At 40.5% G+C, this 17,405-nt stretch overlaps 1 protein-coding gene and 1 non-coding gene across 3 annotated transcripts in view; both read left to right on the forward strand.

Annotated features, from left to right (window-relative positions):
• fmn1 (formin 1) overlaps positions 1 to 17,405 on the forward strand; it is a 29,000-nt gene that overhangs the window by 8,193 nt on the left and 3,402 nt on the right. For both annotated transcript variants that reach the window (XM_086264743.1, XM_086264742.1), the window contains exons 4-16: positions 2,933 to 3,041; positions 3,506 to 3,532; positions 4,674 to 4,735; positions 5,939 to 6,621; positions 7,614 to 7,755; positions 8,103 to 8,190; positions 9,877 to 9,938; positions 10,022 to 10,110; positions 10,268 to 10,397; positions 10,496 to 10,642; positions 11,264 to 11,323; positions 11,705 to 11,825; positions 16,512 to 16,604. In XM_086264743.1, coding sequence (XP_086120869.1) covers positions 2,933 to 3,041; positions 3,506 to 3,532; positions 4,674 to 4,735; positions 5,939 to 6,621; positions 7,614 to 7,755; positions 8,103 to 8,190; positions 9,877 to 9,938; positions 10,022 to 10,110; positions 10,268 to 10,397; positions 10,496 to 10,642; positions 11,264 to 11,323; positions 11,705 to 11,825; positions 16,512 to 16,604 — 1,813 coding nt within the window. The remainder of the gene's footprint in view (positions 1 to 2,932; positions 3,042 to 3,505; positions 3,533 to 4,673; positions 4,736 to 5,938; positions 6,622 to 7,613; positions 7,756 to 8,102; positions 8,191 to 9,876; positions 9,939 to 10,021; positions 10,111 to 10,267; positions 10,398 to 10,495; positions 10,643 to 11,263; positions 11,324 to 11,704; positions 11,826 to 16,511; positions 16,605 to 17,405) is intronic.
• On the forward strand, positions 7,303 to 7,390 carry trnay-gua (transfer RNA tyrosine (anticodon GUA)). The gene is given in 2 exon segments: positions 7,303 to 7,339; positions 7,355 to 7,390. It is a non-coding gene; the product is annotated as a tRNA-Tyr (tRNA).

The raw sequence follows: 17,405 nt of genomic DNA on the forward strand, positions 1-17,405 counted from the left end.
AAGGGTGGATCCCAAGAGCTAAGAATAACTCAAACACAAAGGAGGAAGTTTGGACTCTTATTTTGATATTTTGTGTTAAGCAATCTACCCAGTACTAATAGTAGTGAAGATATTAGTATGAAGATAGTGGTCATTAACTCTACTACCTAATTTTTCATTTTATTTAGGGTAATTAGTTGTTTTTGCTTTTTTTAAACATATATTTTAACAGCATATTTGTTTGCTGATTTAATTATGGCCATTTGGTGACTTTCCCTGCTTATTACCTTGTTTTGTTTGGATCTGTGTCACCAACTTGAATGTTATTTCAAACCTACTTACTATTCTCTGCTTATTTATTCAATTTATGCAACTATTTTATTTATAGATCAAGTTTCAGAATACTCTAACTAAAACATTCAAGTGAAAACTGTCACTATTTTCACTTTTCGTTTCCCGAAACTTTAAACAAACCTTCTCTGTCGATTGATCCTGTATGCAAGTTTCAATATGAGCTGATTAACAGTGCCGTGTAGGTGGGGTTAGACCCGCTGGGATGCCCAGATTAGCCAAGCATTGCTGTGTACCTGCAGGGGAATTGAGAGACCTCCCTGTAACTGTGGATTTACAGGCCAAGCATTTAGCAAGTGATCCCTGGCAGTCCTATTTACCCTCCTTCAGCTCTGGGTGTGGTGCTCCTCCATCTGTTCTGCGTGGCTTCCTTTGCCATACGGCTCACGGATGTCAGGGTGTTGTCGGAAACAACGGCTGGACACACCATCTGTTTCCAATTACTCTGTGACAATCCACAGGATGATGTCCAAGGTGCTGCTCTGTAAACTACTATAGCAGGTACAGAAGAGCCGGAGGGAAAAAAGAGCTGGAACTTAACTTCAAATGTGGCTGAGCTGAGTCACTCCACCACACAGAGCCATGGAGCTGAGCTTGGAAACCTTTTTTTTTCCATGACTGGATTTCTCTCTTGCCATTGGTCAGTCTGAGTGACTAACAACTACTTCCAGTTTTAGGTTTGGAAAATTTGCACTTTGGAAAGGCAAAAAGGCACTGTTAAAACACAGCGTGGATATGCTTGTTTCTTTTCGACAAACAGGGGCACAAAAACAGGTTGGATTTTCAGGAATAAGACTTTAATTAACTCAAACATTGCTTGCATTTGTTTATTGATTATAATCTGACGCTGCATGATACCGGAACCACGTAAAGAAGTGCTGCATGCTAAACGGAAGTCTAACTATGAGCAGTCGAGTTTCTCTAGCACTTCCTACTCACTATATTCTGGATAACTTCACCTGTGACTTGCAGTAAATGGAGCAGCCCGAAGCCACCCTGGAAATTTTTAGGAACCTCTCTGGGGGAGAAACTGAAGACATGATGCAGGAAGATATCAGTGGTGATCTGAAGAAAAATGGGGATGTGGACTTTACAGATGCTCTCGAGCATTCTAGTGATTTTTTGTCATATGTTATATTGCGTCATGCAGAGGAAAAGACCTCTAACTCACTGGGAAATTCAAGCTTGAGGGAAAAAGGAAATGACTCAGACATAACAGAGGAGGAGAGGAGTCATTATAAAGTAACCGAGCAGCAAAGCGTGGCTGTAAATACTGAAAAAGGCCTCGAGAAACAGAGCTTTGCAACAAATCATGACCAGAATAACCTGTCAGATGAACACAAAGTTAATGGCTGCAGCAAAGAGGGTTGTCACATATCACAGAATCCACTGGATGAAAGGGCCTTAAATGAATCTCTGCAGACAAGTTGTCAACACATTTCAATTGACTGCATGGATACGGATGGTGATTGTGTTGTATCCATCAGTGCCACGGAGGATACTGAAAACAGCAATGAAAATGCTCAAAGGGAACACTGCCAGGAAGATTCTGACACAATTACTTCCACTTCAGACATGAATTTTGATCCACAGATATGTGGAAACACTGGGCCATTGAAAAGTAAACATGTAGTGATAACTGTGACTCGAACAGGACCCGCGCTTGAAGAGCTGGAACAGATCTTGGATGAAGCTGAAGAGGAGGAGTCAAAAGATGCAAATTCAGAGACTCCCAACTCACCCCCCCATCTTCCCAGCCTAAAGGATAATTTGCCAGAGATGACAATAAAATCTGCAACTAATAATCCTCCACCTGACTCCACCTTCAGCAGAGCCACCTTCTCCCCGAGCTCCCCCGCAGACAAGCAGATCCAGGTCCCGGCTCTCTTCAGCGGCCTTAGGGTCCTAAGGAAGGGGGTCACTGGACCAGAGCATGACACCATGGCCCACATTAAGCCATCTCCTGTGGGAGGACGAGGGGCAGATTTCACAGAGAAGCAGAAGGACACCAAAGTTCCAGGGAGCATCTTAGACCAGATCTCTCATTTTCTGAGTCGGGAAAAGAGAGGAGATGAGAAGGAGGTGTTGGAGGCTGAGGGAGACTGGAATGAAACAAGGGTGAATGGAAGTGAAGATAGCCAAGAGGAGGAGAAGAAAGAACCAGAAACAAATAAAAATACAGAGGTTTCAGAATCATGTGAACTTACAAAACCTTCCATGTCCAGTGCAGAGGCAGCTTTTGATGCCTTCAAGGCCTTCTTCACACCAAAGCCTTTAAAAAAGGACCCAGGAGATAAAGTTGTCCTGGAGGCATTGAGGAAGAAGATAAGAAATGATAAAGATGTACTTAAAACACTTTTTGAGAGAACCTCAAGTAAGACTCCTGAGAAGGACCCACCTGATGACAAAGTAGGAATTAGTCCTCTCTGTGATTTTTGTTACTTTTTAAGATTAAATCAGGCTAAAAATAAAAAAACAAAGCAATTCTGAGCGTTGTGCGTGTTTTTAATCACAATTCATCAGTCATTTTTACAATGTAGCTGCAACTTCTGTTATTAATTCTGTCATTAATAATATCTGCTGTCAATTTTCTCACTCATAGTCAGAGACATCGAGCCCAGGTGAAGGAGAGGAACGAACTCCTGGTCGCCTACAAGCTGTGTGGCCACCTCTTAAGGAAGAAAAAGTTGGGCTGAAGTACACAGAAGCAGGTACAGACTAATGTATGCATGTCATAACTTGGCATGAAAACATTACTCCACATAAATCAACCCAGGACATTAACATTACACCTCTCCAAGTTCTACTTTCTAAGTTTATTCTTCAGTTTATCAGTGTCATACGGTTTGCTAATGCTGCTGAAGAAAGTAACTCCATCAATATGTACTATGAATAACTTCATATTAATCGTGCTGCCAATAAGTTATTCAGAAGTATGTGTCAAACAAAATTAAACAGAAGGAACAAAAATAAAACTCGATTCCTCACATTTTTTTTTTTTTACAATTTGTGTATACAGGTCACATTTTGACAGCATTTAAAATTTGCTTGAATTCAAATATGTACAAAAACACATCTTAAGGGAATTTTGGAAATGTGGTAACAGTTTAAAGGCTTTTTAAAAAAATAGAAGTATGATTAATTCTTTTTTCATGTTGAATGATGTGAACTTTAGTGTCAAAAGAAGAAGCAGCAGTTAAAGGTAATGGTTCTGAAATGGATTTAATGAAGTGAATATTATGGATTGGTTTATAGTGCTACTCCTGTTCGGCTGGGGCCTTTCCATGTGCAGTTTGCATGTTCTCCTCTGCCTGTGTGGGTTTTCTTCAAGGACTCTACTTTCCTCCCACAGAAACAATGCATGTTGGAATAACTGGTGTTTTTCACTGGGCTTTGTAAAAGTTTGTGGTTGTCAGGGTGAGCGTACCCCCTCTTTGCTATGGAATAGACAGACTTTAGCCTCCTGTGACCGTACGCTGGTTAGACTGTTAAGGAAAGGTATTCACCTCACAGTAAAAAGAGAATAAAATCTAAATAGAAATACTATTATTATGTGAAATTCTACACATTGAATATGCATGACAGAGAAGCAGTGTCTAGCTACTTTACAGTGTGGTGGATGTAATATCAAGCTCGATTGCAAAGGTAAACTGAACTCCACCCGCAAATGTGTAAACATCTACAGTCTGACTCCATCTGTAAAAGCAGTTCTTTAATCACACACTGTACTCTCACCGTAGTCTTTTGGGGGGGGGGGGCTAAAATTGCTGAATAGTTTGTGATTATAAATCACAGTTTACTTGCATTTTAAAGGCATAATCTACTCCTGCTTGCTTTTGTATTTTAATGGATGAGTTGATAAAATTTCTTTGTTAATTGTTATCCACTTCACAGTAATCAGTAAGATTATCGAACACTGTTTGAACAGGGACAAAACCATGTGTACACGCCCATATCCCTTGACATACACTCCCTGTAGACACAGTGAGGAAGCCTACAGTAAATATACTTTCTAACTGCCCTTTTACTATCTCAGTCATCTAACAGCAGATGCTGTAAATGTTTGCTTAGACAGATGCCAGCCTCTATAATCTGCGAGCCTGTACTAGTTTACAGTTGGGACTCTGCTGCCATCATGTGGTAACAGGTTGCATTGTTTTCATCTTTTGTGGGTTGTAAGCAGCCACTAGTCTGACTTATGTTCACAGGAATAAAAATACTCTTACAAACTAGGCTTGTGATGATTAACAACTTTTTTTTCTTTTACTAGAAAAAGCATTAAAATCATAAAGCTTTCTAAAAAAGACAGACTTTTTGATGATGTTTGGATCTGTTTTTCTCAGAGCACCAGGCTGCTCTCCTGCAGCTGAAGAGAGAATGCAAAGAGGAGCTGGAGAAGTTAAAGGTCAGTAAGGATGAGGGATTGTACGGTAATTTCCATGACTGCATGAAGAAAAACAGAAAAAGTCTTTCATTGCAGTATTACCACCACACTCATTGCCTGGTTCAGTCCCAGTTTGGGCTGAGTCATAGATACACACTTGTTTTTCAACATTTTAAAAGATACTTCAGTTTTTACATCTTGGAAAAATATGTATAAATAATGTTTTCTTTTATTCTGTTAAAAGTGAGAGAGTATATATATCATAGACTCAAATGCACATTTGTTTTTAATTAAATGATGGTAGCTACAAAATCCTTTCAATGTTTGTCAGCAACCCTGTAAATGTGTGAACCATCACAAAAACATATTGCGATCTGAGGCCATATGACTGATAAGATTTTTGTATTTTCAGTGAAATATGTAAACAAATTTTAGTTGGAGTCTCATAAATCTTGGTGATGATGGTAAATGACCTAAACAGGTTTCTCTGAATTTTGCTTCAGAGACTGATGATCCCTCATGTATGTTATGGAACGGCTGTGTGCAGGCAGGAAAAGGACCCAAAGTGCAGACTCCAGAGACAGACGTGAACTCAAAAAAACAGCTTTAATGCTGAACTCAAAGTAACAAACTTCCAAAGTACAAACATTAACGCAGGCAGGAAAACCACACCGCATAAGTGAGCGTAGATAAGCATAGATCACAACACTGACAGACTGAAACACAGGGCTTAAATACACAGAGGGAGTAATCAGGGAATGGGCAACAGGAGGGAGACACAGCTGGGGCAAATCAGGCCTAACGAGACAAGGGGAAGCAAAACCAGACACACAAGACTCACAGGCAAGCACTATAACAAAGGGAACCGAGACGTGGGACCAGGGCAGACACAGACACTGACTGGACGTGGGGATACTGCAGACAGGGGAGACAGCAACTATGGAACACAGACAGAAAACCAGAACACTAAAACTCTAACCAAACCCCAGAGAACCTAAACTAAGAATAATCCTAAAACCCATAAAGCAAAGCTAGAATATAATGAAATAACAAAATCAAAGAACCAAAAACACAAAACACTGGGTCGACGACCCAAGGACCCTAACAATGTATGCTGAAGTTCAGCCTTGCAGAGCTGGCTTTAGATTTAGCAATGTGAATGATATCATTATGATCATCACTAAGATTTATTAATTAATAATTGGACAACATTATTTATTTCAGGAGGACTATGATCAGGAACTCTTCAGACTGAGGTTGGACAAGGATGAAAATGTTGCACGTCTGGAGTTCAGTCTTGCTGAGCTGCAGAACAAACTCTCCCAGGTTGGGACCCACTGTAAAGGGGAACTTAAAGATATGGCTGTGTCTACAGCAGATGACTTTTTGCACAAATCATTTCGCACCGTCTGCATTCAAACCGACCGGGAGACATTTGTCAAAACTGCTCAGGATGAAGAAGGTTCCGGGAGAACCTGTACATGCTCTCAGCAGCAGAAGGTGGCCCCCAAAAAGTTGGACCTTGCTTCCATCAGCTTCGCCGGCAAGATCGAAGGCACACTGTCCTCCTCCTCTTCACTTGTAACTCCTTGTAGCTCAAAACAACCACCAGCTCCTTCTCAGACAGCATCACCAGCTAAATCAGATGTTTTTCCTTCTCCTCCTCCTCCTCCTCCACCTCCACTACCTCCACCATGTTCGTCTCCACCTATTAACTACATGCAGCCATCAAATGACCTGCCACTACCCCCACCTCCACCTCCTCCACCCACGCCAGGGTTATCGCTCCCTCCACCTCCTCCAGCATTGTGTCTTGGAGTTGATAAACCTCCCAGGAAACCGGCAGTGGAGCCTTCCCGACCCATGAAGCCTCTTTACTGGAACAGAATCCAGATCCAGGACAACGAGTAGGTCCACTCAAGAAGTGTGTAAGAGCATATTGAAAGTCTGTACTCCTTAAACATTTACGACAGGCTGCCTGCCACCTGAAATGTGTGGCACCAATTTCACCCACAATAGTTCTGGCACAAAAATCCCTCTATATACAGAATATGGCAGAACTGCAAATCTTATGGCAGCCCAAGTTCCCAGGACAACTCGCCCCACATCTAACTGGTCCACCCCGGCAACTTTACAAGCAGGTAGCTCAGTGAGCTTACGCAGTAAGCAAAACACTGTAGGAAGACTATTCAGGAGAAACCCCCATACACAAAACTCCGTGGCCAACTTTTATAGACAAGACCATCCAGGCAAAACAGCAGTTCTGAGAACAGGCCATGAGTTTTATGTCATAATCAGCCCACAGAGCTGATCTGCACAGTCCCTGAGCAGTCTGAAACTGATACGTTTTACTGCCGTTTCCTCCTCACGGCTGGAAATTATTGGCCGGCCACGTTATAAACGGAATTGTGGGTGAGGTACGATCAAGGGGACATCCAGCCTGTCTGTAGCTGCTGTAAAACACGATCAAATTACCTGGGTTGACTCCACAAGTTGCAAACAGCCAGAATCATTATGTTCTGGAGATTACGTCATTTTATTGTCTAACTGCAGTTTTCGAGAGAAAGAGCCGTCCTGAAACTCATCACCCTTCGATAGCTCAGTTGGTAGAGCGGAGGACTGTAGGTGTATCTAGTGGAGATCCTTAGGTCGCTGGTTCGAATCCGGCTCGAAGGAGTGTTGTGTTTTCACCAAATAAAAGGAAGCGCGCTCGTGCGCAAACAGCTATTCCACTACACCTCTTAATAGGACCTCATAAATACTGACTGGATTTTTATATTGAATCATAATAAATTAATGAATCCTGCTTTATTGCTTAGATGGCCTCATATCAGCAACTTGATGTTTTTGTTGTTTTTTTCTTCGTTTTTTAAACAGACTGTTTTGCTCTCTCCCGCAGTAACAACACATTATGGAATATTCTGGAAGAGCCAAACTTAATTGATGCCAGTGAGTTTGAAGATCTCTTTGCTAAAACCACCACACAGACAAAGAGGAAACCGCTGTCAGAGACTTATGAGAAAAAAGCAAAGCCTAAGAAGGTAAGAAATTAACGTCTATCATCATGTTATCATTTATTCATCTTGTGAATCCCTTAGCTATTGCTAAAGAAAATGTAGGCTGCAATACTTAATGGCATGTGTCCACTAGAGGGGGGTAATGCATCATGGTTTACAGACTCCTCCACATCATGGCTCTTAATACTATGATTTTAAAGCAAGAGGAAAGTACAAACCAAGTGACATTAGTAAAATATAAGAAGGAAGTGAAGCATTTAAACAAGAGAAAATGGAAACGCTGGTATGAAATGCTAGGCTCTCTATTCAGGACTCACTAATGGTTTCTACTGGTAAGGTGGTCATGGTAACCATGTTTGTGTGTGTTTTAGATCATTAAACTGTTGGATGGTAAACGCTCTCAGGCTGTGGGCATCCTCATATCAAGCCTCCACCTTGAGATGAAAGATATTCAGCAAGGTGAGGTCATTTCACTCCTTCATTGTACTGCAAGGAAACAACGTTTTGTTTCTACACTGATAACAGGCAAAACTGGACTCTATCATGATCCAATTAAAAAAAAAAAAAAGGTGAATTGAATTTCATTGTTTTTAACAGAATCGTCGTGCTCATGAACTTGCAATGCCAACTGGAAAGCATCTGATTGGTAATGGTTTCATGTTCAGCATGACAATGATCCCAAGCAAACTGCCAGTGCAGTAAAAGTATAACTGAATAGAAGCACACAATACAGCACTATCAGTCATGGATTGGCCTCCTCAGAGCCCGGACTGGCCATCCACGCATTGTCCCACCAGTGACATTGCCTGCCAGCTATCAATGGGAATTCTTGTCAGAGAATCGCTGCACCTATTTTTCACATTTTCTGAGCCAAATATAAAGAAATGAAGGGTGACTCAAGACTTTTACGCAGAACTGTAAAATAACAATAAAATCAAAACAGTTTTCTAGTAAAATATAAAAGATGGCAAAATGCAATAACCAGTCAAAATGTAAAACATGTAACAGGCATATTATTTAAAGTATATTTTGCTTATAAAGGATAGGTGCTTACACACATTGGTGCTGCTGCCTGTCTTGAACAATCTTGCATAAGGGATTTTAAATTTCACAAGTCCTTTCTCTGAGATAAATAAAGGTTAACAAAATAAATAAATATATCTTCAAATTTTTACCGTCTTGTGGTGGAAAGCCTCTGGAACAGCGTTTAGATTCTCATCTCTGTTAAATCCTCAAAGTGCATGTAATCATCTTTTCCATCACATGAGAGATAGATTACAGTAGGTCACTAAACTAGCTGGGTTTCCCAGCCAGTCTGAGAATTTGAACCTGCAGTAAACATTCAGGTAACCACAGCTCCCTGAACATAAACCTTGGTTGGACTTTAATCGCGGCGTCACAGAGAATGTACCCTGTATTTCACTCTGAATATGAGCTGGGGGTGAATTTGAAGCAGGATTAGTGGCCCAAACGCTCACCACAATGTCAGCAAGACGGGCAATATGCATTTCTAATCCAAAACTGAAAAATCTTTGGAGCAAACAGTAGACTGTCTTTCAGGAAGAGGAGCATGAAAGCCAATTTTTGTCAATGCATTTTATTTATTTATTTTTTTGTATTTCCATGGATACGTTTATGATATCATATGTATTGATTATCCATCATTGATACAGAAGAGCAACTTTAGAAAAGCATTGTCACTTCCCTTCGCAATCTTTAGAATTTGTCTGGTTGAGTGTGTTAAAATGTGAGTACTATGATAAATTTCTCTACTCTTGCCCGCTGAACTTTGACATAAGTCAAAATGCGCGATCACTATTGTTTCAGCAATAAATGATCAATACTAGGAGGAATATTGTGAATGAAGCCTAGTAAGCATTTCTTCCTTTGCAGTATACTGTCTTCTGATCAGTTTCTAACCATATAGACATGTTATTTCTATTTTACTGCTAGTGGAAGGTGTATGTATGTATGTATGTATGTATGTATGTGTGTGTGTGTGTGTATGTGTGTATGTATGTATGTATGTATGTATGTATGTATGTATGTATGTATGTATGTATGTATGTATGTATGTTCTGACAATATATGAATCACAGCTTTTTTTTAAATCTCTCTCCCTTCTCTGTGTATTTTTACTTCTAGCTGTACTGACAGTGGATCACTCTGTGGTGGACCTGGAGACCATTGAAGCGCTGTATGAAAATGTACGCATTTAGGCACGTAATTGTGTGAGACAATTGTGTACAACGATGAACCTTTAATTTAGAAGTTGCTATCAATTTGGCAGAGAGCACTGCCAGAGGAGCTGGAGAGGATCAGGAAACACTACGAGACGTCAGAAGAAGAGGATGTTAAGCTGCTGGACAAACCTGAGCAGTGAGTGCCTCAGCAGATGTTTAGAGAGCACAGCAGTAATTGATTGTATTTGTGGACTAAATAGACAAATACCAGACCTTCTGATTTGACAGTTCTAACAGGGATGGGTAATGTCATTGCATTGTGGACTCTCAGTGTTTATGTGATTGTGCTCCAGGTTCCTGTATGAACTATCTCAGATTCCAGACTTCGCAGGCAGAGCTCGCTGTGTCATCTTCCAGTCAGCCTTCATCGATGGGATCACCTCAATTCAACGCAAGCTCAACACTGTCTTCCATGTCTGTAAGGTGAGCTAAGCACGTGACGTTCATTGAAGGTGGCCAGTAAATAATGTGACATGGAGTGGCGTGAACCCCAGTCTTGAAAAAAACTGTTGATTATCTAGGCTCTGCTGGAGAGCGACAGTGTCAGCAAGGTGATGGGACTGGTGTTGGCTCTTGGGAACCACATGAATGGAGGAAGCAGGATTAGAGGTCAGGCTGACGGCTTTGGCCTGGAAATCCTTCCAAAACTCAAAGATGTAAAGAGCAGGGTAAGGCCTTGATACCTACGGAGTCACTGTGGCTCTTTTGCCTGCCTTTCAGAACAGAGCACAGGAAGTGTGCCAAGTGTTTGGCCTGAGATTGTAATCTAACACGAGGATGAGGGAAAGTAGGTGTGAAATACATCATAATAAAGAACCTGCAGTGGTATAGGTGGAGGGGAAAGTAGAATAGTCAGACTTGATTCGATAAAGTGCCGTTATTATCGTCTATCACAGTGATAAGTGTGATAAGGATTTGGCTTCAAAAGCCAGTGAAATCAGGGTGTGTGAAAAACGATACTTATTACTGAAAGAAATTTAAATTAAGAGTAATAGAAATTTGTTTGTTGCATTTACTGAAACCCCAACTCCTGATACCTTTTAAAAAGGTGTGCTCTGTTGCCATATTTGTGTATGTGTTCAGATAAAGCATCTGTTCCTGGGAGAATATTTGGTATTGTACTTAAAAGAACAGAACAAAGAAGAAGATTTGAACTCATAAGCTTAACCTCAGCAGGATCTGCCAATGACAAAACTAGAATGTGTAGCTTGAGACCAAACTCTAGGTAAAAGAGTCCATTACATTAATCGTTCATCCAGCTTTCATGTTGTCCTTCCATTTCTTCTCAGGACAATCGCATCAGCCTGGTGGATTACGTGGTGTCATATTACTTGCACAATGTGGACAAGGTACTTTAAAAAAAATATGCAATTGAAAAAATAAATGTAGTAGCCTAAATGAGCACTCAAAGCACACCACACACACATTCATACAGTGCTAAGGGTTCAGTATCTTGCCCATGGGTGCTTCAGCATGCATGACCTTCCAGCTGGTGGATGACCTCCTCTATCTCCTGAGCCACAGCTGCCCTTATTGTAGATTAGCATGCTTAAAATGGAACTACCTTCATAGAAATTGATGTGTTTGTGTTGTATTCTTATGAAAATTGGCTATATTAGACAATAAAACACAGGTTTGGACTCGTCCTTCAGCTGGGAATCACCTAACTCAGCATCACACACACTGCATCCACAGATGTAATGCATTTCTAAAATGTTTTCACCTTCCAGAATGCAGGCACAGAGAAGAGTATGTTCCCTCTTCCTGAACCGCAGGACATCTTCCTGGCAGCGCAGGTCAAGTTTGTTGACCTCGACAGAGATCTGAGACATCTTGGACGAGATCTGACAAGTACGTGACGTTACCATACCATCTCCTGTTCTCTGAGTTTTTGAAAAGAAGAATAACAAACAGACTCAGTCCCCTTTTCTCAGTTAATATTATTAGATGGTTGCACACATTCCAGACAGATGGCAAGCTTCCATGTGACTGGGGTGACCAGGAGTATTCTCAACTTGTGGTCATTTTGTTGTGTGCTTTTGTTTGAAAAAATCAGCCAGTGTAACTCTGTCAGTGTGATTTTCTGATACTTTCCAGAGGTTCCCACAGACCAAACTTTGGCTCAGTCTGGCATCGTTTTTCCACAGACATCCCCCTCCCACCTTCACTACCCTGGTTTCCCATCACTGGCCCCAGCCATTGAGTAGCTGTTTATACTTAAGGCCAACGGCTTTCCTCTGTGAGCAAACTCATGTTAGTGAAAGCTCAAGAACAAAAGACTTCCTCTTGTCTTTCTAATCCTTTTTTGCGTGTTCTTTTCACTGCCTAAGTGTGCGCATATGACGCCATTCAGCCTGCCGCTCAGTTAAAAGTCATTCTGAGGACAATGCTTACTGTGCATGAGTATGATTATGAGTGAGTTCATTGTTGTGTCCCTACGTATGCATGTGATTTTGCATGCATTTTGTTGAATGCGTGTTTATGTGCATGTATTCTGAGACTAGCAGGAGTCTTGCTGCTGATACTGGCCTGGCGCCTTTCAGATCCAGCTTCTAATCCTTAGCCCATCAGATCTCCCATCGTTGTTGCTTTGTGCCCCTGTCGCCAGTGCAGGGAGACCGTAGCTTCCCACTTATGTAATCTCCAGACCCCTAGTATCTCTGGTATCTTTGCAGAAATGCACGGATCCTTAACCTGTATCACCTGGGCTCCAGTGTGGCCCCCAGATGTGTGCCACAGATAGCTTTCTTTACCTCTCAACACAGCTTTGTCTTATCGCACTGTCTACCCAAACCACCGTGCAATCTGGTTTGCCTGTCGCAGGTTCCTTTTGTTCTGCCTGTTTGAACTGCCCTCATGCCTGGTTTGAGGCTTTGCTTTTGTCATTCGTCACTCTCCCTCTGTTTTCTGTTTGGCTGGTATGAAATCTTTCTGTTTGTTGTGGTTAAACTTCTCTTAAGTCATCCATGTTGAGACTATATTGCATTTACATGGGTTATTCATTGGGAAGTTCATTCAAATTATTAATAAAGCTAACTAGCTATGCAGATTTGGATTTATATCTGTAGTTGGGTTTTTAAAACTACACATTGTGTACCCTTCTTGGGCCTTAAATTTTCTTGTGTCTGTTACAGTGGCAATAAAAGTAGTTTATTGAGCCACAGAGTTGCAAAAGGGTTTTTTTTTTTGTTTAGTTGTTTTTTATTGTATATCAGTCATGGTTTCAGCCATGCTAGCAGTCTGTGTCTGTGCTGGTCCATGCTATTTCACCTACAGGTAGATGCATATATTTTTGCACAAGCATTCATGGTCCTAAGTGATTTCTCGACTCTGGTGATTTCTTGGTTTTCCTTAATAACAACTCAAAACTGTCCGATTTGTTATTGCTGAATTTGGTACACCTTTTTATATTCTCCACACAGTTTATTATATCAAATTACAATTTTTTTATTTTTTTAGTTTTGGCTTAGTGCTTATATACTTGTATATGCCATGCACACAGTGATCAAGAGCTATCCATGATGTTTCACATGATACAACCACTGCCTGCGAGGGGGAAAAGAATATTCCCGGACTGGTTGCTGTAGGTTGCTGGCAGTTGTTTTGTGAAATCTGTCATAAAGAGGCTGCTGCACCAACAAATGCATGTGCCACTTTTATTTTGAAAGTAAATGTTCTCGGTTTCCACTTTTCACAGTTTCACTGCTGCTTGGAGAGCTGGTGAGTGTTTGAAGGTAAATTGCAAACTCTGGGCAACCAATCACGGCAGATGTCTGCTCGGGTTTTCTTCCTGTGAAATAGGAGTTTTTCCTTCCCACTGTTGCCAATTGCCTGCTCCTAGAGGGTCATTTGATTGTAGGCATTTTTTTCTATATTACTGTAGGGTCTTTACTTTACAATATAAAAGCTGATGTTCTAATGTGGTGTGATACTTTTTAAAATCCCTATAAACCTTGAGTGGACAAACAATAGAAATTAAACTCTTTAAATAATAAATACATTTTTTTTAAAAAGACGGAGACTCTACAGTACGCAGCAGTAGCATCTCTTCCACAATGTAGCCTGCAATAATGTTTTTAGGCTCACCTTCAGACGCTTTCTGTGCTGCTGAAGTAAAATCACCTTTTGCCTGCTTAGCAGGAGTTGCCGCGGTGTTATCCATGGATGATGAACAAGAATCACTCAGAAGTGTTCGTCTATGCTCTCGTGTCAGGCGCTTCAGTAGATTACTCCTGCTATTAACAGCGGCCGATAGTTTTTTCTCCCCAGGACATAGCTTACATATTACTGTAATATTCTTGTCTGCTTGTTTCAGAAAAGTGAAGAGATCGGAATATTTCCATTTCATAAAGCAGCCACTCGCTTCAGCCGAGTCCGACATCTTCCGCTTTAGAATACAACTATGCAGCAAACTGGTGGGAAATGACGTACAGCTGCACTACAGCGATGTTAAAGCGGCAGAATTTACTTTTACGTTTAGAAGATAAATTATTGAAATTAAATAATGATATTCAGCGAGTTTAATTATTTTACAATGTAATGCAAGTACATTGTAAGTAACTGTAATTAAAATACCTAAAAATGAACAGTATTTAGTTACTCTACTTTTTCAGTGGAAAAGTAATTTAATTACAGTAACGCGTTACTTAGTAACGCATTACACCCAACACTGCTAGCAACCAAAACTATCTAAAGAAGGTTTTTGCCTCGGACAGGAAATACACACTCAGTGAAACGTGTTGCCAGAAGGTCACTGACTGGTCTGTGGGTCTTTTTTACTGGGTCTTTAGCAAACAATTTCCAGGCTAGTGCCATCAGCCTCCAGCAACCACTTGCCAACCGGTCAAGGATTTTCCGCTCATTACCAGTAGCCTGTGTGACTGTGGCTATATTCACCAGTGACTTGTCCAGAATTGTGGAGAAAAGATAAAATCATGTGGTTAGTAGTCATGTGTTTGCAAAACTTCAATACATCTAGCACAAAGTACTCACAAAGCTGTAGGTGTAGCTACTAGTGTTGTCTTGTTTTGTGAGCAATGGCAGTGGAGCCATCACTTTAAGACCTTAGCTCAAATAAATAAGAAAAAAGGAAGGATAAAACAAGGACAATGTTCAAATTTCATATTTGCTTGTCTTGTTCCAAAGTAAAGAACACTGTTAAAAATGTCACTTGAACCAGTCCTATATAAACTACCCCCCTACAGAAGTAATGGTGTAATTTGAGAGATGAATAATTCTAGCATATCATCACAAAATACTGTCAACCTCCTTAAGAAAGCATTTATCCCTCACTATGAATCAAAATCATTGTTTCAGTGCAGTTTGTGTAATTGCAGTCTCACATTTGAAGTCAGCTATATTTACATGAAGGTCCATAACTCTCTTCAGTCTGAAATAAGCAAACGTCTGTCAGGCCCAAAAGGCAGACAGAAGAAAGAAAGGCTCCCCACACAATGCAAAGAGAGGGAGATACGTGCCTCTACAGTTTACACAAACCCGAATGAAAACAGTATTCTTTTGTAATCTTATCTGAAAGATGTTGATCGAGCATCGGGGTGGGGGTGGGGTTGGTTCAGCCTATATTATGACTGGCTCCACAGACTGGCTCCTGTGATCCACTGATTGGACACAGCAACGTGGAGCCGCAGACTGGAAGGGGAAAAGGGAGAGAGAGAGGAGCAGTCGCCATCTCTGGACGAATCTCAACTAGTGATATCTGAAGAGGAAGCGGCGTAGATAACCTCACGCTGGGGTACAGGTGGACCTAGTTCAACCCAGAGCTCGTCCTTCTCTATGTGAATCTGCACGTCTGACAGAGACCTTATAAAGAAAAGACATGACACTTGAAGAATCCTTCATTTAAATCTGTGGGAGAATTGAGCAATAGCCGAGGTTGTTGTAGATGTTGGGGTAAAAAAGGCATTTTATCAGATTTAACTGCTGGTTCTATAAATCCATTTTATGTCTTTGTAAAGTATTCTGTTATTGATTATTGACCATGTCAAATAATTGTAGCACTGAGAATTTTCTTACATACAGCTAAAACAGTAATGACACAAAATGAGGTGGAAAAGTCAATGAAGTCATATAATTATACATAAATGAAGAACCCCGGAGAACCCTATTGAAAGGTCTTAATTACTTATTTTGTAGTATTAAAAACATCATTAAAACTGACAAAACCCAATACTAGCTTTACAATACTGCCAATTCAGACGAGTGTGTCCAATATTTAAACTTGGAAACAAATAAACAAATATAGGATAGTTTTTTAAGGCAGAAATTACAAATCTGGAATGCATCTGAGCATCTTCTGGTTTCAGACAAAAGATGGTGGCATAAAGGTCACCTTTAAACGTGTTTGTTGTCTTATTCTCTTCTTATGGTTATTTTAAACAAGCCGTAAATTGTTACAAAGAGAAGAAGAAAGAAATGTTCTTCATAGCTTCAATCTTCTCCAGGCTCTTATCTGAAATTTTGTCTAAATATTGAAAGTGTAATGCTTCCTGAATTTTGTCATCATTGTGTTCTTTTCAGGGTGCGAGAAAGACGTACAGAAGGTTTGCTCTGACTCTCCTGAAGAATACCTGCAGCCATTTAAAGACAAGATGGAGGCTTTTGTGCTCAGTGGTGAGGAGTTACCATTCATTTAATGTGTTATGTAAAAACATCAATGAGATACAGTCATATTAAAAAAAGAGTGCGCCCACAGTGCTTCCACAGGAACTAAGAGGGTATTTAGCAGCCAGATACAGCGAATAAAATATGGTTGATTAATTGATCCCTATAAAAGTCGAGGTTCTGGTAGTTTCCTCGACTGGGTCATTCAGGCGTGTTGACACAATGCTATAATCTTCCCAGGGTTGGGCAAAACCCAAGACCTCTGGAACAATGTCCTTTAGACAGATGAGACCAAAGTGGAGATGTTTGGTCACAATGCACAGTGCAGCATGTGGCAGAAAGCAAAGACAGCACAAACAGCAGTCACATCAGCTGCAAGAGAAAACGAGACACATTCATATAAACAAATGCCCACAAGGCTCAATCAACAGAAACAGTGTTGTAAAGAAGTGTGGGCCAGAATTCCTCTATATGACTTTATCATTAAGAGAATGAGACCTGTAGTTACTGTTGCTAAAGGTGGTGCTACAAGCTATTGAATTATGGAGTCTACTTAGTTTTTGTTTCCCATGACATTTTTTGTAATGATTATTCCAGCAAGGAAATTAAATGTTGCGCACATCTTTTGAAATATGATTGAGAAGTACGGTCACATACACGCTGAATATTTGACATTATGAGCTCAGTTTTAAAAGCGTTAAAATCTTTTGAAAGACAGATTTTTGTTGTTTTGAATATCCTCCAAGCTCCGTGCAGCTTCTACTGCAATTAACATGTAATTGCCTGCTTGCACTTAAAAAACTGACTGCT

This window comes from Aulonocara sp. 'chitande type north' Nkhata Bay, linkage group LG15 (assembly GCF_057382095.1).
Source record: "Aulonocara sp. 'chitande type north' Nkhata Bay isolate Kocher_YH1m ecotype deep benthic linkage group LG15, A_spYH_male_GT1.1, whole genome shotgun sequence".
NCBI classification, from domain to species: Eukaryota; Metazoa; Chordata; class Actinopteri; order Cichliformes; family Cichlidae; genus Aulonocara; species Aulonocara sp. 'chitande type north' Nkhata Bay.